Here is a 21696-nt window from a genome sequence, read left to right on the forward strand (position 1 = left end):
TTGGGAATTCTGGAGAATGGGTTGGGGAAGGGGAATCTAAGGTTGTGGTAAAGAAGAAAAACAAAATCCCTCTCAAAACACATGAAAAATCACTGTGATGTTGTCAACAGGGAAGAGACCTCTCACCAGGAATTTGCGCTTTTGTTTCCAGTGGTTGCCTTGGGCATTTGTGGCCATATGGGCCTCTGTGACAACCCGTATCATCTCCCACTCTTCCTGTGTGGGCTCTGGTCGATCCCATACAGTCTTCTGCAGCTCCTCACGCCGTCGGCGTTCACGGTTCTCCTCAATCAGCTTCCGCTTGGCTAAACGTTTACTGTCATCCAATACCACTGAAGGAAAAACAAAATGTTTGCACAAACTATCCACAACACACCATCTTAGTTAAATTCTTAACAAAATGATCAATTAACAGGGCCGACAGGTTGGTTTGACTTTAGGACACTTACAGTCTGTAGCCATGCCAACAGCGATGCATTTCTTGAAGCGACATTCTTGGCACTGGTTTCGGGTAACTTTGTCAATGACACACTTTCCTTCATACTTGCATGCGTATGTTGGGTTTAAGTTCTTCTGAATTGTGCGTCGAAAGAAACCCTTTAAAAACAAGATTCAAAATTTTTTGTTGTGGAGTAAAAATAAAAGTATTTTTGTTATTCAAGCAAGTAATTTACTCAAGTCACAAAAAGTAATTGAAAACTGTTTTCTTTTTTTTGTTTGCTTGTTTTACTGGTGTTTTACCCATATCTTCATTTACACATTGTATTGTGTACATAAACATTGCATAGGGCTAACCCAGGCTTATTCTGATTACATACCCCAATATACATTTCTAGAGAGCACCAAATACGGCCTAGGAGCTACCTCTTTTTTGTTTTTTTCGCAAATCTGCCAGAGGCCGCTTTGTACACATTTTAAGATCTCAAATTTCTCTTGTGAGTGCTATTCGCGCCTGCTTTTCTCATTTAAATCAATCTGAGGCTGCTGTCGACTGACTGACTGACTGACTGACCGACACCCCCACACACCCCTATCCCTCAACCCAACCAATAATGTTTTAAAACGCACAGATTTACCTGTAACCACCCACTTCCCTACACCCAACTGACAGTGTTTTCCTAAAAAAGATAAGCCCTTATAGTAGCCAGATTTTACCACATTTTCACGCTCTTATTTACTAGTTTGTTTTACCTTTCTTTCTGAAACTATCATGCTCAACTCCGCTCTGCATCTCAAATCCTCCAACGTACACAGCAAGCCACTGGACAAACTGGTAACAGCTGAGTTGCGCACAAAGAAACGGCGTCATACCACCCCGTAGCATTCATTTTAAAGATGAAACGCATCCATATGTTTCTCTGGCTACATAATTTGCTATCTCCAGAAATAAAGGAGTACGTTTTCAGAATAAGCCAATGTTGCATAGGGCAAGAGAAAAAAAACTCACTTTGCAGCCCTCACATGTAATGCAGCGATAGTGATAACCAGTTGCTTTGTCTCCACAAACAACACACAGCTCATCCTTGTCCAGGTAACTTGGTATGTACCCTGTTAGAGTAACAAACACAACCCATTAAAACGAAACACTTGTCATAACACCATAATAATCATGACATGATTCATGTAATAAATATGAAACAGATTTTATTCTTTATTCTGCATTCTTATGAAAACTTTATGTTAAATGTCAATCAGTTTATGTCATTTTAAATGCAAAGATGACTGATTTATTGAGATGTCTTTTTCATGACAACAAAACCTGTTAGTGTCTTAGTCATGACAATGTGACATTACCAAGACAACAGACCTCGTCATAAATCTGTTATGAACATGATTGTTATGATGAGGCTATTCTACTGTAATTTTGTATGAATATTTTTCAAATCACTTATTTTTTCCAGTGGAACAACTAAATACGTAATTTAATGACTCATTAAAAGTGCCAATACTCTTGTCAAATAATTTTAAGCATCATTTAAACAGCATCATTGATATTTTTCATGATCTCTACAATAGTGGTACAAATTTTATTTGTCATTAAGTGTCAATACTAATGTTAAACATTACAGCGTCATATATATTTTATTTTATTCCTCCAACAGAAGGTCAGAATCCAGGTCATTAATCGAATAACAATATTAATTAGTAACTTAAAAAAGTTTTACAAAATCACAATCTAATGACCTCATGACAATTGTGTTTATGACTAGTTTTAATGTCTGGGCAATGCCATGATTGGGATGAATTTATGTCAAGTTGTCATTAGGAGATTTCAAACAATATAATTTTTGGATTTACAATGACACAACCAAGTGAATGACATTTCATAACAGTTTTTATAAGCATGGATAAAATCTCCTTCATATTGTTGAGATGTGTCATGTTATGATTATGATGTTTCATGACACCCCTTCAAGTAAAAAGTTAACCCCATTAGGAGTAAATAAAAGTTCATATGAAAAGTTCTTCACAGTAATAAGAGGTAACCTGGTGTAGTAAAACAGCACTCAATACTCAGAGCATTGCCAAATAAACTGCTCATGAGGGAAAATAAATAGATTAGTTAATAATAAAAAAAAAACCTCAAGCAGACAAAGAAAGAAATGATCAATCAGAATTATTTTATACTCAGATGGAAATCCAAATAAATACATTTTTAAGGCACAAGTTAAAGCAGCTTGCAGCAGCTCAAGATATATGATCAATGAGTCATTTGAGGAGGTCACAGACAGGACATCAGCTCAAACCTTCTGTTCCTCTGTCTGTGTCCTTACAAATCAATACAATGTACAATACCCCAAACCACCGACCAACCTTCGCGATCAATGCAATACAGTACATAATGCAAAACCCCAGCAGCACTGAGAACTGCAATCTCTTCACCCAAGTTCAGTCCAATCAAGTTTAAATAGAAGCTAAACACTTGCCATCATTTATTAGTATTTGTAACTAGCATAAATGACAGATTTACCAAATGATGATAACCCTGACAAAACAATTAATTTTAATTAGGTTTCAAATAAAACAATACAGTTTTAAACATTGTCAGTAGAACATGTTTCACGTGAACAATGAACAGAGTTGTGACTAATGTGAATGACACATGTGGTTACTCTGCTAGAATACCATTGTGAATTTAAACTCAAATTCACTTCATACATTAAATTCTGACACATTCCAACTGATTAAATTTTTTTTCAGACAAGTGAAATTAGTCCCTGTCGCATTTGTCTAGGTATGATAGCTTCTTTGAAATTCTGAATCAAATTTAATGACACTGACATGCTTTCTATTCAGGGCAGCCGTACATATTTAATAAAATGAAAAAAGAATTTACTGATGGTAATTGCTGAGAGCAATATTTTACATGGATATACTAGTACATGTAATTATGACAAACAGCCAGTCATTAAAAAAAAAAAAAAACAAGCCTACTACAAGGTAAATAACAGAAAAAAGTAAATCACTGACACCCAACAATACCTCTACGTTTCTTCTAGAACTTGCAATACCTTTCTTATGTGGCCCTTGCATCCACTGCATCTGAGAGAAATCCGGCCTGCCATCAGAGTAGTAGTCTTGTTGGTGATAGTGACTGAGAGGCACCTCCATGGTGCATAACTCACTCTTGAAAACAGGGTTAGCCCCACTGAACGGGCACCCATAGGGTTGGCTGTGTTGCCAGGCCTGCTCCATGCTTGGAGGATGGTGGTGTAACGGCTGTGGTTCACAGTGAGTGAAACCAGGCCCTTCACCACTGTACATGCAGTACTCACCTCCGGGCGGCACCGCATATCCGCCACTTACACCATGGGCTATGTCATACATGTCTGACATGCAGTAATTCATTACTAAAATATTCAAAGGCACAATCCCGCACACAATGAACTATTTAAAATAGCTATTTCACTGCAACAAAAATGTATTTGGAAAAAAAAAAAAAACAGAATGTGAATGCCGATCACGTTGACGTGCTTACAGATGCTATCAGAACTGACATGAAGTCATCAAGCTAACTACGTGAAACATATCTGGAGGATGCTGGCTCTTATATATGGAGAATCCACCCGCCCCACTTGCCCCTTGCCTTGCCAAATTGGAAGGAAGATTTCTGAGCGTGCTCTCTTAATCTGACACTGGCCAAATCCAAAAGGTTGAACAGCCATACATGTGTATGATGCACATTTTAAAGAGATCAGATCATGTTAACGTCACTATCATACCAAGCCTGGCTAAGACAATAAGATTACAACCACAATCCCAAAAGCCATAGTTTATTGATTTTAAAAATGAGTCAGTTTAGGCACAGATCTTAAGCTGTGATCAGTCATATTGATTGTTATTCAGCCTAATTGAAAATGGAGCAGAGCGATGGTACAAGACACATATAAGGGCTTCAGACATTTACTGCTGCCTTGTAATGAATAAAATATGGATCTCTCCTGACACTTCAATAATTACCACTTCACTTTGTCTTTTTAAATAAGCAATTAATTTAAAAAGATTTTTCTGTCTGTCTCCTTAATAACTGTGGATACTCCTACTTCAACAGACTTTAAGAAACTTCGCCAGTACATGTCAACTTACACTAACTAGAATTAGTTGGCATGTAGGTGCAATGTAACTTAAATTAAAAAAAACGGACCATCAAAATAAAGTGTGACCGCAACGGAACATAGAAATGTTTAAAAAACAAAACATGGAATTGATCATTACTGATATGTAATTCATAATTTTAGTGCAAATGCATTTTAATCCAAAAACAACAACTTTCATAAGCATTCAGTTGTATAATAAACCATGTATACATTTAAAGTTAAATACAAATCTATAAACATTAGCAATAAGTCAGCAGAGGGGGTGCAATTGAATGGCATTTTTATTAATTATTTTACATTGAAAATTTGTGTCCAGTTTTTTTCTGTACTTATATAAGTTCCATTGAAATAGAGTAAAACATAAACAAACAATAAGTCATCAAAAATCTTTTAAACTTATTATTAAACTTATTAACTTATTATTATAACTTATTATTATTATTAAACTTAGATCTATGTTACAATTAATATTTACCCTTACAGTACACATTTTTTTTCTTACAGTAGCATCAGAACAATGTACTGATGCAACTGTAAATTATTTATAAACATACAATTAGAACAAGATCAAATTAACTTTAAGGTGGAAACTGGGTTATGACGCTGTGTGTTAAGACAGCTAAAGTGACCAGCAGGTAACAGCTGCTTTTAGCAAGGGCTCCTGAGGCAAAGCCCCTCAACACCAGAGTCTGATACCAGTTTAACTTCTAGATGAGGTGACTGTCTCAAAAAAAAAACATAATCTTATAAGCATATAACAAAGACTTGAATTGCTTAAAACAACATTTAAACATATTAGTATACATCTTTTATTTGGTGAAAACTAAGAGTGCCTTTAGTTTGTTTTTTCAATACATAGACAATATATCATTCATAGAATTCAAACGATTATACAGAACACATCAAAACACCATCAATACAATTATTGTTTTTTTAAGAATTTCAAATGCAATGCTTTAACGAATTGCATAATGATTATTTTTTTCAAATTATAACAAGAAAGGCAAAATAGGTTGACTGCTCTAAATCACGAAAGGTAAACTCTATTAAATATCTAGTATACTGGATTAGATCGTTTCCCAGTGTTGGGTTGCAACTAAAAGGGCATTCGCTGCATAAAGCATGTGCTGGATAAGTGTGTGGTTCATTTCGCTGTGACAACCCCTGATTAATAAAAGGCTTAAGAAGAAAAGAAAATGAATAAATGAATGTATGGATTGGAGCATTTTCTATTGACAAACTTTTGCCACAATACGCGTTTGAATTTAAATGTATACAATTACTAGACAACTGTAAAACATTTCAGTGCTCAGCATTTCAAAATGCCAACAGCGGTAATGATCTAAACTAATAATAGTCTTGATTAATGCTGTTGTTAATGTCACAACATTCAAGCCCACACTTGCTATGTTTAAAACTTTTAACTGCAGAAATGACAAGAAGAAATATGAACTTACCAAGATTAACTCAAAAAAAAGTCTCCTACATATTCAACTGTAGCGTCCCAAAGCACAAAATCCTCAACCATGCTAGATCCATCATTTACCATCCATCACACTGTTTCAGTCTCTGCAAATAGGTGTCTGATTCATGTAGGAACTGTGTGTTCAGTTTGGCAGGTCTGAATGATTATGCACCTACTAGCGACTTTTCCACCAATTTATTCCCTCCTGGATCGATCACTTGAGGTCTCGGGGTTCAAAGCTGGTCATGTAAAGTTTTTGTATGGTGGCCCTCATAGCACTGGGGATAGGGCCTTGGTTGACATGGCTTCTTGAGCCAGATGTCCCCAGTGTTACCTGAGCAGAGAGCTTCGCTGAGGCCACCTTAACCACACAGCCAGGGTGACCTGAGGAAAAGACCAAAACAATAGCGACTCATCCCTAGAAGGCTCCCAAGCTTCACCAATGACTCTCATCAGCAAAATAACAAAAGACCCACAGTGAGGCACTCATAATCACTCAATGTATTTACAATAGAATCAAGCACGCTCTAACGGCAAGCTGTCACTGGCCAGCCATGCAGGAGGCCTTGATCAATACTATTAGTGATCTAGACATAACTGATCAATATGGTTACTGATCTAGACATAATTTACCTAATAGAGCAAAGCACGGGATTTTCATTTAACTAATCATCATTTATAATCTGCATGAAGATCCACTTTAGGTCAGCTGGCTTAATGTTTATTTTAATTGCAAACAGAAAGCAAGGTAAGTTAAGATGAAAAAGTGTTTAATCTGCAGGAAAGCACATATTGCCACGTGCATAAGCTTTGGTTAAATATCTGCACCAATCAAGGTAAATAAATAAAATGAGAATTTTTCCATTTGTTTTTATGATAACATTTCAGAGCTTAAAATAATTTTCCTTACTAAAGTACAGGCTTGCTCTATTTTAGTGCTTGCCTTGTCATTAATATTAGCATAAGAACATATGTGCACTTACAATTTATAGACTGCAGTTAGGAGACAGACAAGTGAATTTCAATAGATTTAGGCAATTGCTATTAAGCAAGATAGTAATATTGTATCGTCAGTTCACAAGAGCATCTGTGGCAGCAGATGACTCCACTCTCTATATGTCAGTGGCATCACTATTTTTATGATCAGCAGAGAAAATTAAGATGTGAAATCACACACAGACTTACCAAGAATATATTTTAAAAATTAAAAAAAAATCATACTTTCTATACAATTTAACCAGGGCATATTTTCCTTAATGAACTCCACAGAAAATGTATTTCCAAAACCAAAACTATTACTTTATTTATATGTTTTCAGATGCCCAAGCGACAGTGAAGAGTTGATCAGTTAGAGACAATACCTCAAAAAATAGTACAGGTACCACGCATTAAAACAAGAATTTGTTTTTTCAACAAGATTAGTTCCTTTAACTATAACTGTGCTTCATGCTTTGTTTATTCTCAAAACATTAATTTGTCAAAATGACACTACTTGCAAAGAGATGGCTTAGACAAGAACAAGATTACTACATGACTTTAAAAATTGGTAGAATGCCTTCAGACTACATGACTTTATTTTGAGTCTGTTAATCAGTGTTGTAGATAAGACCAGCTCATTCAAGACCGATGTCAAAAAGGGCTAAGTTGGAGTTGAGAGCGAGCTCAGAGAGGGCTAATCTAAATCATGCATTTAAAAAATAAATAAATAAATTGTAAATGAATCCAATAAGCTTTTCACTTTAAAAATATCCAAAAGCTTTAATAATGTCCGTCTTTTAGCCTGTGCTTTCTCAATGCATTTAAATTAAACAAATCAAAGTGAAACTGAAACACACCAGCACAATGAACGATTTTGCCAATGACAGCAAAAACACTTTAAAGGGTTACTCTTTAATTTTTGGTCATACAGATATAAAACAATATTCTGTGAATAACAGAATATTTACTTTTTTAACAAAACAGTTTGAGTTTTGGTCTTTTGTTTTGGCTGCTGAAGCATCATAGCAGACTTTGTGTTAAAGGGCCATGACACCCCCCACTTTCGGTTAAAGTCTACTTCAGAATTTTTTCAAAAGATGCATGATTAATGGGCGTGGAGCTCCGCGAGCATTGGGCAGGAGTGGGCGTAGCCAGCAGGGGAGAACGTGAGCGAACAACTGTTGTTGTCAGTTAGCTCACAAACTGAGACACAAACCGTGAGGAGATGCTTGAGTTTATAGTTTACAAAGTTAAAATGCAAAGAAATGAACAGAGATTTAATGCCCTGCTACATTTGTTATTCGTAATTTCATATACAGACAACCACAATTTATATCATTATAAAGATAAGTGTGTTCATGTAAACCCTATAAATGAGGACTTCTCCCTCAATCCCCGTATTCAGCAGACTCAGTGCAGCAGTTTTCCTGTCTATTTTAACCATTAACCCTGCTGGTAATCTGGAGGATTTAGGCAAACACAGCAGCACGGCGATGTGTCTGAATGTGAACGAACTCCTGATAAAAGACAGCGTCCGCCATTCTTTAATTCTTGTGCTGCTCTCCCAACAAAAATGCTAGCAACACACACACAGCTTTGCTGTATGATCGGCCCTGACAAGATCGCGGGGGAAAACATGCAACAAACCCCGTGGATCATGGAAACAAACGCATATGAGCCTTCATGAACGGCTAAATACTGTGCCGTGGTTTCCGTGTCTCTCAGCTCGGGCTTGACACTGGCAGGTCTCATGAATAATTAAGCAGCCGGCTCTTCTCATAGGATAAGAAAACTCCGCTATGAATAATAATGAGAAACCGACGCGTCATCATTGCACTTGCAGTACTGCTGATCCCTGAGTACTTTGATCCCGCCCCAAAAATCATTTTAAACCCGGAAGCTGAAATTAGCTGACAAAAGCTCAAAATTATCCAGTTTTCCCCACAATTAAAGCTGACAGGTGCTAACATTGTCTTAACTGATGCTCAACACACACACACATGTGTGAATATAAAAAAAAAAAGTTCTCCAAGGTGTCCTGAACCTTTAAACACTTTCCAACAAAATACACAAAGTGGAAATGTCTGACCCATGCCCTTAAATCTGGCAAATAAAAAAAATTACCGCAGTGTTTGGGTGCCTGAGGTAATTAGTCAACGGAAATGTGTACATTTCATACAAATAATGAAGCTGATTGGTCAGTTCCTGTCATGTGACCTACGGTGCAATTGTGGCATTCTGAAAAGTTGAGATGTTTTTAACTAGGCACGCCTGAAATACTTGAACGTGGCGCCTCTTACGTCTCACTCCCCTCTATTGGAAATAACAAACTTGTGCATGCAAAAGACACCGAATGTGAATACCCTCTTATGCAGTTCAGGCTTATAATGTTGATCTGTGACCAGTATCCTGTAGTCATCACTAATACTAGTTTAGAGTGATGTTTGGAAATTAGCAATAGCTTTTGCTTTTTAGACGGTCAGCTACAGGCGTGAATTTCTGACAGAAGAAAATGGACAGATACAGTTTGCTCACACAAAAGAATTTTGAAAAGGATTTTTGAGACATTTTATGGTTGATTTTATTTTTAATTTACACAATTATTTCAGTTGGGGAAGTTGCCATAAGGTGGAAGGAATACTTTAAGGATCTTCTCAATCATGCTGACATGCCTTTAATTATGGAGGCAGAGAAAGGGGATGCAGGGGTAGACTCTCCCATCACACAAACTTAAGTCACTGAGATAATCTGAAATAAGGATGTCCCGATAAAACATTTTAACTTTGGATACGATACCGATATTGCAGCCTTCAGTATGAACCGATACCTATATAAATCCGATATCAGCACAAATCATGAATACTTTACCTTTACCTATTTCGTTGAGTGAAATGTATGAACGGCTAGATCAAACTGAGAACAAAAGTCATCAACAATAAGCATGGAAAAAAAAAAACTGTTTATTAAATATTGGTAGCATAAATGTGAACCTTTTACATAAGAATATATATAAAAGAATTAAAAAATAAATATTAAGATCCTAAAAAATATCTTAATTGAATAAACAAAAATATATATTTGTGTGCAAAATACTAACTAAAGGTCACTTCAGTCATTTATTTTTTACCATCAGCAAATGAAAGAAACAGCTGAGAGCAGGAACATAAGAAAAAAAAACATTGTTAAATGAACAACTGCTAAAGGTTGTGTGTCCAAAGTTTCAATTTCACACAGCTTTTTGATGATTTTTTTATCCAGTTTTGAGCTGAAAAATATCTTTCACATGGGAGCAGATATAAGTTATTAAGTTAATAAAAATGTGCAGTATGGTTAGTACAAACATTTACATGATCAGATCTATTTAATCTGTATTAGTATCATATAAGATTATAGCTGTATCAATGTTCCCAAACCTTATTAATTTTATAATAAAATATATAGCACATATTATCTTTAACAAATATACTTGAAGTAGATGGAATGAAACACACCTTTTCTCCACAGCACATAAAATAATGGGACTTTTAAGAATAATTTTATTAATCAAAATTCATTTTATTTGCATAAGATATTGCACGGATTCCACCCTACTGCCCACATGGGAAAAATATGACAATGTAAATAGAGACAGAACTGCAAACTCATGTGCAAAGCTGACACTGTTTATTAGAGCACTTTATCTTCCTGGGCTTTTATAAAAAAGTATTAAATATGGGAAGTCCTCTAATTAGTAATACTATTCTTTCCATTTAAACTGTAATGGCCCTTAGCAACAGAATGATTTTTAACGCAGTCCTATATAGTTTATTGGACTGATATCGTACCTATTTCCGATATCAATATCGGATAGGGACATCCCTAATCTGAAAGCTCCAAAGCTCCAAAGTAGCAGGGGTTGATGAGATCCACCCTGTGTACCTCAATTCTCTGGATGTCGTGGGGCTATCTTATATATATACACACACACACACACACACACACACACACACACACACACACACACACACATATATATATATATATATCTATATCTATATATAATCTACAGAACAAACCATCGTTACACAATAACTTTCCTAACTACCCTAACCTGCCTAGTAACCTAATTAACCTAGTTAGGCCTTTAAATATCACTTTCAGCTGTATAGAAGTGTCTTGAAAAATATCTAGTTAAATAATAATTATTGTCATCATGGCAAAGCTAAAATAAATCAGTTATTAGAAATGAGTTATTAAAACTATTATGTTTAGAAATATGTTGAATAAATCTTCTCTCCGTTAAACAGAAATTAGGGAAAAAGTAAACATGTGATCTAATAATTCAGGGGGGCTAATAATTCTGACTTCAACTGTATATATATATATTATATATATATTTAATTGAAAATGTATCTTTTTACAACAAATTTCGTTTTGTATAATGTGTAACTTAATTTTGATGTATATTTTGTTGGTCAATTATCTACAGCATAAACAAGAAGAACAAATAACATCTGAAACAAAGCGCTTTAAAACAAGTATGCTATATATGCTTTAGCGCTAAAACAACCTATTAAACTGTTTTCACGATTTCAGTTTCATTCATTAAAGAAGCAATTTGAGCATCATGAGCTGGACAGTCTTTACAAGCTACGGCACAGATAGATTTCTTAGGTTGCCTCGGAAGAATAAACTCGGTCTGAAGGATGATAGAGCTCAGAAGCTTGTTGTGTGAATGGAAAGGCTCCCCGCATGTCTCACTGTGATGCAGGATTTATAAAATGAGTCTGCATTGGCCTATTTGTGCCTGTCTGTCAGACAAAATCGGTTAAAACGAGAACAGGGTTAAGTGTGTTCCGCAATATGCGATGTCAAGATGTCACTTAATTATGTAATGCGTGGACGCCTCGTGCAGCACAAAGCATAACTGAACCTTTAAATGTCTAAAGGTCTACTGATTAAAGGGTTATTGACAATAGATCATCAAATAACTGTTAGCATGCCTAAATAAAATATATTAAAGGATATTTCACCCTAAATTCACCAAGGAAAGGAGAATTCATCCAAAACTGAAAATTGTCATACCTTTTAGTTATTCCAAACTTGTTTTATTTTTTTTTCTGATTTTAAACAGTAATATACAATAACTTGTGATGTAATGTCTTTGGTTGTTGATAACATGAACAGTAAATGCTGAAATAAGATTGTTCTTTTGTTTATTATTTTTTTATTTATATTGTCAGAGAGCTGAAACATTACACAAAATGTGTTAAATCAGCAGCACAATGCGATTGACATGCAGAAAATCCTATACATTTGATAGATATAAAGATTTTACATATATCGTGAAAAATTATCGTGATTTTTTTTTGCCGTAACGCCCAGCTCTGTTGCTAATAATTCAGACTTCAACTGTATACAGTATTAGCTAAAACAGCCTAAGACGTACCACATAAACAACAGTCAAGATAACTGGAACTTTTATTTTGTGGATATGTAACCCCCCTCCTATGCTGCAGTGTAACATTTAACTTACTCGATAACAATACAAAGTTTTACATGCTTGCATGTTCGACTGTTTGAAGGGCTCATACACTTAACAGCACTTAACTCTACGGCAGCTAGCTCTCTGCAACTCTCATATGGTCGCCCACTGAAGTTAAGCAGGGCTGCGCCTGGTCAGTACCTGGACGGGAGACCACATGGGAAAGCTAGGTTGCTGCCGGAAGTGGTGTTAGTGAGGGCAGCCCAACCTGCGGTCTGTGTGGGTCTTTATGCCCCAGTATAGTGACGGGGATGCTATACTGCTCAGTGAGCGCTGTCTTTCAGATGAGACGTTAAACCGAGGTCCCGACTCTCTGTGGTCGTTAAAAATCCCAGGATGTCCTTCGAAAAAGAGTAGGGGTTTAACCCCGGCATCCTGGCCAAATCAGCCCACTGGCCTCTGTCCATCATGGCCTCCTAAACATGCCCATATTCCAATTGGCTTCATCTCTGTCTCCTCTCCACCAATCAGCTGGTGTGTGGTGTGCGGTCTGGCGCAAAATGGCTGCCGTCGTGTAATCCAGGTGGATGCTGCACACTGGTGGTGGATGAGAAGATTCCCCCCCATTGTGTAAAGCGCTTAGAGTGCCCAGAAAAGAGCTATATAAATGTAAGGAATTATTATTAATAATTATCATTAACAGACTTGTTGGACGGAAGTATTTCATACTGATGTGTGTCATAATTAAAGCAGTGTAATCACTACATAGCTCATCTGATACAAAAGAAACAAAAACAAAAGTGATGGCATTGTTTTCTATATACAAAACTTAATGACTAGAGGATAAACATGTATAAATGGCAAAATAATAAAAAATATTGATGTATTAGTCTCATGCATGCATTAGAGCCATGAAAAATGCCATTTAAATGTTTGCCATTTTTATATTAATCCTGTAAAAGTAACAGCAATCTATTACCCCCACTAGGTTATTGTGAAAGTGGTGAATTCACAAAAAAAGTGATGTATGCAAGGATGAATAAAATTAATGAAATCAAGTTACTGTCATTTTTGTACACATCTGTAAAAGCAGCAGTAATAGTGATGCATGTCCCTGTAAATACCACTAATGAGAACGAGATTATTTTTCTATCTCTTCAGATAAGTCCACTTTGTTATAGGTCAACCACAAGCTGACCTTAACATCATCTGACAAAAAAACAAAAAAAAAACAATCAGTTATCACGCTGAAGCAGGGGGATTTGTCACTCTCAATTAGTGTTAGTGGAACAGCAGCACTCCTCTAAGGCTCCATTCTGAGGGGCCCCATCATGCAACAGATGGCCAGCGAGCACAGAGATCATGATATCATACACATTACAGTATACTCAGGCTGCTTTCAAATGCTTTTGAAATCATTTTATACAAATACACACACACACACACACACACACACACACACACACAGTAGGAATTACAATAGTTTGTATATGTGCCTTCCACTTTTTAACGGTTCAAATGTAATTGGAAAATTGGCTTCTAAACTGTTCCATTGCAAGGTGTGTGTTATTTTCTCATTATCCCAATTACAATGAGCAGATAAAAGGTACAGAGTTCATTTCAAGTGTGCTATTTGCATTTGGAATCTGTTACTGTCAACTCTCAAGATGAGATCCAAAGAGCTGTCACTATCAGTCAAGCATGCCATCATTAGGATGAAAAAAAACAAAGCAAACCCATCAGAGAGAAAAAACAAGGCATGGCCAAAACAACTATTTGGAACATTCTTTAAAAGAAAGAACGGACCAGTGAGCTAAGCAACAACAAAATATACGGAAGAGAAATGGAAAACAACTGTGGTGGATGACCAAAGAATTATTTTCTTGGTGAAGAAAACACCCTTCACAACAGTTGGCCAGATCAAGAACACTCTCCAGGATGAAGGTGCATGTGTTTCAAAATCAACAATTAAGAGAAGACTACACCTGAGTGAATACAGAGGGTTCAAGATGTAAACCATTGGTGAGCCTCAAAAGCAGGAAGCCTTTACAGTGCTGGAAAGCTCATATGGGCAGGTGAGAACAAGATCAGCTCGTAACAGAGTGATGGAAAGAGGAGAGTATGGAAAAATAAAGGAACTGCAATATTTTCTGCTCATATACAGCCAAATACTTCAAAACGCATTGGATGGTGCTTCTCAGAACAGATGGAGAATGGCCCAAAGCATACTGCAAAAGCACCAAAGAGTTTTGAAGGGAAAGAAGTGGAATGTTATGCAATAGCCAAGTCAATCACCTGACCTGAACCTGATTGAGCAGGAATTTCACTTGCTGAAGACAAATCTGAGAGGAAAACGCTCCAAGAACAAGCAAGAACTGAAGACAATTGCTGTAGAGGCCTGGTAGAGCATCACCAGGAATAAAACCCAGTATGCGTATGCATTCCAGCCTTCAGGCTGTAATTGATTGCAAAGAATTTGCAAGCAAGTATTAAAAAGTGAAAGTTAAATTTTAGATTTTTTGTTCAATTACTTTTGTTTCATTAAAAAGTGGAAGGAACATATACAAACTGCTGTATTTCCTACAGTGTTCATCTGATTTGAATATATATACCCTCAAATTAAAACTGACAGTGCAGTTGAAACACATTTTGTTCGTTTCATTTCAAATCCATTGTCTTGGTGTATAGAGCAAAAATGTTAGAATTGTGTTGATGTCCAAATATTTATGTACCTAACTGTATGTGTTCTGTTTAACATCCTCTAAGATGTAACTTGAGTAGAGTTGGTTTACAGGGAGCAGCCAAACAAGTAAAGCTGATACATGAGGCATTTCTCACGTTGTTACTGTTTATTTTAACTTTACCGGTTTTCAGTTCCACTGTAGCCTTATAAGTTTACTGTTAAAAAATATTATGTAAAACACAACTCTGCCTTATAGATATTTAGATTGAAAATACTAAACATTAATTTGTAGTGCTTCTTCAAAAGATAGTTCACCCAAAAATGAGAGTCTATTCACTATTTATTTTCATCTCATGTGGTTTCAAACCTTTATGAGTTTCTTTCTGTTATTTAACACAAAAGAAGATATTTTAAAGAAATCTAAAGACCTGTAACTATTGACTTCCATATATCAGTTTTCCTACTGGCGAGGCAGTGGCGCAGTAGGTAGTGCTGTCGCCTCACAGCAAGAAGGTCGCTGGGTCGCTGGTTTGAACTTCGGCTCAGTTGGCGTTTCTGTGTGGAGTTTGCATGTTCTCCCTGCCTTCGCGTGGGTTTCCTCCGGGTGCTCCGGTTTCCCCCACTGTCCAAAGACATGTGGTACAGGTGAATTGGGTAGGCTAAATTGATCGTAGTGTATGAGTGTGGGTGTGAATTTGAGTGTGGATGTTTCCCAGAGATAGGTTGCAGCTGGAAGGGCACCCGCTGCGTAAAAACTTGCTGGATAAGTTGGCGGTTCATTCCGCTGTGGCGACCCCGGATTAATAAAAGCCGACAAGAAAATGAATGAATGAATGAATTAATGAGTTTTCCTACTATGAAAGTCAATGGTTACAGGTTTCTAGCTTTCTTCAGAATATCTTCTTTTTGTACAACAGGAAAAAGAAAGACAAGACGGTTTGGAACAACTAAAGGGAGAGTAAACTATAACTCAATTTTCATATTTTGTGAATCAAAACCTTGCTTCTTGTCTTCTGACTTGATTTACTCACTGTCTGGTTGCCCAAACTTGCAGAAGAGTATTTCTTCTGTTGAACACAAATATGATATTTTAAAGAATTATAAATTCACCACTTAGCATTCTCACAGTATGTAATGTTAATTACTACACTGTTGCTAAGCTAATTACTATGTGAACATCCACATTCATCCATTTTTTTTTTTCGGCTTAGTCCACAGCGGAATGAACCGCCAACTTATGCAGCAGCGGATGGAAACCCATCCAACCCATCTCTGGGAAACACTCACTCACACACACTCATTTATACCCCTTCGTTTGGTTCAGTCATTGTTCGGTATCCTCTACGCTGATGCTTGTTTTCCCTCCACATCATTCATGAGTCTCTTATGTCCTACCATGTAAGTGTTTGTGAATAAAGATATTTTTGATGCTCCTGTGATCCTGTGCCATCCAGATGTGAACCCAGGCGTTACATAAAACCAGAACTAAAGAAAGTTTGCGGAGTGTTTTTCCCTCATTTTATTTTCATAGTCTTTTTGCCCCAGTTTTTTCTGAGTCGACAACAACGCTGAATGTGGGCGTCCTAGTGGACATAGAGAGAACGAGCGAGAGGCTCACCCACCTACCCACAGCAAAGAGTCAGCTGTCACTTGACCCTTAAATGCTGCTCATCGACTTCTGGAGCAAACTTGAGCCCCTCTCGCTGTTCTCAGACAGCCTTCCAGCCTCATTGGTCCCCGAGGACGACGGCTCCACAGTCATTAGCAGCACCCCACCCAACTCACCCTCTTCACCTCCTCTGACGTCGTCACCAACAAACATGCAGTCTTTTCCAGCACTGAAGACAGTCAGCCAGTCCTTCAGCTCACCCTCCAACTTCAAGCGTAAAGGTTGCTCAGAGGACCTGCCTAGCTGCTTTGATGACCAGAGGCTGTCGCCCGATGTCATCTCCTCCAAGCTACAGACTCTGCCTCGGACCCAGTGACTCCACATTGGCTCTCTCCTACCTCATCTACTCTGTGGACCATCAGCCTATCAGCTCCACCAGGCTCACTCATCCCCCCGACTCCATCTTGGTCAGTTGTCACCCTGCCTCCACATCTGGACTCTGCTCCTCCGGCTGCGCCTTGACCCTCCATTCTGCCAGCTTTGTCGAACTCCTCCTCTCCAGCTATGCCTCTGTACTCTGTCGCTCTGGCTCCGGACCTGTGACGTTGCTACGGTCGTGTAAGCTGTCCGCTCAACCTCGGCCCTCCACAACCTCATTGTCACCCTCGCCCTACGGCTCTTCGTCTCCCCCTTGGGCTCCATCCCCAGCTGCAGCATCTACCACATTCGGCCCCCTGGAGCCGGCGAGAACTCCATGGCTCCTCCCTTTGACTCCACCCTGGGTCGCCCTCCTGGCTATGTCCTGGGTCCTTTACCTCCTGCTTCACCTCCCTTCCCGCCTCCTCCCTCCTGTGACTACTCCCTGGCCACTTTCTTTCAACGTCCTTCAACTCCTCAACTCCCAACCTCCTAAACTCTTACCCAAGCACCTCCTCTCACCCTTTTAAAAGTGCAAGAAAGAGCCTTTTAAAGGGGTTTTACATTTTTAAATGTTAGGTCCCGTCTTCCATGTGTGACCTTTCCCATATGCTCCTATGTTCTAGTTCCCTCCATTAGTTAATGTTCATCTGGTCCACCTCATCCCCTGTGTTTCATCAGTGTCATATTCCTGTGTATTTATACCTTTTCATTTGGTTCAGTCATTGTTCGGTATTTTCTACGTTGATGCTTGTTTTCACCCCATGTCATTCCTGAGTCTCCCATGTCCTTCCATGTAAGTGTTTGTAAATAAATCTATGTATTTGATACTCCTGTGACCCTGTGCCTTCCTGTGTAAACCCAGGTGTTACACAGTCACAATAGAATGTTGAGTTTGGGCAGTATTTTGTTTTGTTTTTTTTTTTTGTTTTTTTTTTGTTACAGTGCTGAAAAAAATCTTTAGAATCTAGTTTTAATTTTACTTTTTTTTTTTAACTCCATAAAATAACCCTAGAAGCAGAAGCTCTAAATTAAGATTAGTCATTAATATTAATGACCCAGTTTACAGTGCTCTCTCTAACTTTACTCTCTTCCATACATACAACATGACGTACTCTGAAATTAAAAAATTAAAAAAACGTGAAAAATATGGAGTACGAGCCTTGTTATCTTTTCAATTTAAGGGATAGAGAGGTTTCTTTAACTATGATTGAGTGAATGAGCTATCTAATATAAAACACTTGTTTTGTTTTCTGGTGAGTTCTAAAGTGATTACTGGTTGAGCCGTTGCTTAGTAATGCATGTAAAACAAACTGCTGCGGTTGGCTTTGACTTTACTGCATCTCCTGCTTTCAAATGAAGAGTCCAACATACAGAGTAAAGTTAATATAAACCTAGATACACATAAAAATAAGGGAGGAAAACGAGCATTGTTGTAATCTCAAAATGCAGCCTGGGGCATGCATATTATGTAGCAAATCCGTCTGACTGCTGATCTCCTAATGATGCATCAGCTCATCAGGTCTGGATGACGTAAACCGCAGTCTAAAGTACCTGCAAATCTTCAGGGTGTGCCCATGAGTAATGCAAGAGTCTGCATTGTGTTCTGATTGGCCTGTTTTTACCAGGGTTTTACACTTGTGGAATTGAGGCTTACAGTATGGCCGTTTAAATGCACTGAACTCTTATTATTTGACTATGCATAGGTACACCCAGATTTTATTTATAGAATACTATTAAACAAATGCAGAGTTGATGACCCTAAGAGCATATTCAAAAAGGAATATGCAATTTCAGATTAGGCCCAGATAAATTGCTGATTTGTCGTTTGATTAAAATAATGTACATTAAAATAGTTTATTTCGTGCAGCAGCGTGTCAGCAAATAATCAACAAATTGACAGACACTTTTTTTAATTGAGTTTGATGTGCTGACCCAAACTGAGTGATAAAATAAAGCAAATAAACACACAAACACATTTTATGCAAGATAATCAATGAAAGGAAAATCATAGCTTGACTGAGACATTGGGTATAATGGATATGCCATAAATGATATTTGCGATTATTAGCAAACAGTGATTTGTTCTTTTGACTTTTTTTCTCACAGTTACAAAATCGATGGGTGAGTTAATATATGTGACCAAGATATTTCCCTATGTGAATTTGAAATAAATGTTTTGTTGCTGGAATGGCATCTGCCGACAGAGTAATTGGTGGTTCATTTAACTGTGGCGACACCTAATAAATCAGGGCCTAAGCAAAAGGATAATAAGCGAGTGAGTGAATTTTGATTAGGTGAAGTTGGGTGAATTTAAACAAGAGGTTTTGCTAGAAATAAAGCTCTATAGGGGCACATAAGATATCACTCCTGTGACTCTTCTTCATTTCCACTTGTTTTAAGTGATCCCTTGGTATTTTTAAAATGGCATTATCCTAAAGATCTGCTAATATTCAGTCAGCACATCTGCAATGTAAGCCTTAGAATGATTCCTAAACAAAGAAGAGAAATCAATCCTAAATGTAACTGGAAACAACTGTACTGGTGTGGTGTGGTGTGGTGTGATATGTTAAGATTTTTTAAAGGATTATCTGATGTCTGAGATGTGACTCTGGTGGCCGAGAATTAGATTCATCTAGTGTTCCTGCACTGACTCATCTCTCCTTTTCGCTTCATACAAAAAATATCCCATGTGGCCATGTGTGGCAGTAAACAGGGTCAAGCAATGTCCGTGTCTTAAACATATATTTACTGAAATGTTGATTGATTTGACCTCCGTATGGTCAGCACTTTATACATTCACTACACTGAGCAAATCAGAACAGATGAGGAGCACAAAGTCATCAGAAATTAATAGGTTAAAGATAATAATTGAATTACTGCTTGCACACTATATATGAAGTTAGATTTCCATATCCAACTTTATTTGCATGCATAGAATACACTGAAAAACAGACCCAGCTCTACCCATATGTACCATCATTTTTTTCTCTAATATGTGTGGAAAGAAAAAGGAATTTCGAGTGACATTATTTCAGTTGTTTTATCTTCTACACTACATTGGTTGTGGTGGTTTTGTGATGATGAATGAAATATTTTGAAATCTATTACAGTATAAACTAATTAAAGTTAACAATTGTAATACCTCTTCAATAATTATGGTTTTCTCCCTCCTCTTTGATTGTGGAGCAGAGATACAGTCATAAACTACACACCAAATACTTCTCTGCATAATGTTTTTAAGCAAAACAGTAAAACACTATTCTAAGCATCATTGTCTGTCTTATCAGCATGATTTTGACCAGTAAAAATCTTGGAACTGGGCTGAAATGTTATTTTACTGCCACCTAGAGATAAACTGCAGAAGTGCACTTTATTTGAAAAATTATAAAACAATGATTTCCAGAATAATGTAGGGCTGTGATTTATTTTTGCAAATTTTCATATATGGTATGTAACAGTGACTTTTCATTATCCAATGAATTTCACAAGAATAATTAAACTCTCTATCTACAATCTACTTTTCCACTGTATAAGTTTGATACATAAGTAAAATGCTGTAAACACTCTTCCATCCATTCCACTCATCCATATTATCTGTAAACCCTCTTAAAACACTCACTATGAAAAAAATAATAAAAAAAACCAAAGAGATAGATAAGAAAAATGGTGATAAAGGGTGTTACTGTACCATTCTGCATGGCCTCATCTTTCCAGCGGGAGTTGCATTTGTCTGCTTGCTCTAAAATGAATGGCAGAGGCACATTACATTTATTTTAGCAAAATTTAAAAAAGAAGAAGACTGACACAGCTTGATACAGAACATTGTACAGTGTATGAACATATATTATTACTAACTAGATGTTTTTTGTATTTTTTTAAAAACAGACTTGAAAGATGACCAAAAAAACTTTTAAAGCAGAATTACAAAAACAACACTAGAAAAGCATTGCCTTCATGAAACTTTTAAAATGACCCTGAGAAACAGTAAATGCTGACTTGAATATGCTAAGATGAATTTAGAAAAAAAATATGTTTAGTGTTAATCTGTTTACTTGTGTATGTTACCATTTTAATCCATAGTTACTTATTACTAAATAAATTGTGCTTTTGTCAAAGTATTATTATATAATAATAACAAAGAATATATATATATATATATATATATATATATATATATATATATATATATATATATATATATATATATATATATGTGTGTGTGTATGTATGTATATATGTGTGTATATGTATATGTGTGTGTGTGTGTGTGTGTGTGTGTATGAAAATGTAAAATGTAGAGTAATAGCTTATTAGCATTAATTGTGAAAGTGATGCTGTAAACTCTGAAGAAATTAACAAAGTTAACTAGAACTGCCACCGGGTAATGCCATCACTGTTTTTCAAATGTACATATCAGAGCTTTAAACAATAAAACCTTTAATCAGTAACTGAAGGCTGATCCAGAGCCTCTGAGACACA

The 21696-nt window shown here is 36.8% G+C and overlaps 1 protein-coding gene and 1 long non-coding RNA gene across 39 annotated transcripts in view; one reads left to right on the forward strand and one right to left on the reverse strand.

Moving 5' to 3' along the window:
* Positions 1-21696, forward strand: part of LOC147832527 (uncharacterized) — an 845986-nt gene that overhangs the window by 165613 nt on the left and 658677 nt on the right. The gene's annotated exons all lie outside the window — the stretch shown is intronic.
* The window catches only part of thrb (thyroid hormone receptor beta), a 160264-nt gene that overhangs the window by 8146 nt on the left and 130422 nt on the right, over positions 1-21696 (reverse strand). For 31 of the 38 annotated variants that reach the window (XM_087293936.2, XM_087293928.2, XM_087293919.2 and 28 more), the window contains 4 exons: positions 20906-20956; positions 1448-1548; positions 450-597; positions 127-332 (listed from right to left, as the gene is read on the reverse strand). In XM_087293936.2, coding sequence (XP_087150062.1) covers positions 127-332; positions 450-597; positions 1448-1548; positions 20906-20956 — 506 coding nt within the window. Of the gene's footprint in view, positions 1-126; positions 333-449; positions 598-1447; positions 1549-3512; positions 4028-6055; positions 6448-20905; positions 20957-21696 lie in introns of those variants that run through there. The other 7 variants (XM_087293910.2, XM_087293909.2, XM_087293908.2 and 4 more) reach the window with 3 other exon arrangements.

Source organism: Danio rerio, chromosome 19 (genome assembly GCF_052040795.2).
Source record: "Danio rerio strain M-AB ecotype USA chromosome 19, GRCz13ab, whole genome shotgun sequence".
NCBI classification, from domain to species: Eukaryota; Metazoa; Chordata; class Actinopteri; order Cypriniformes; family Danionidae; genus Danio; species Danio rerio.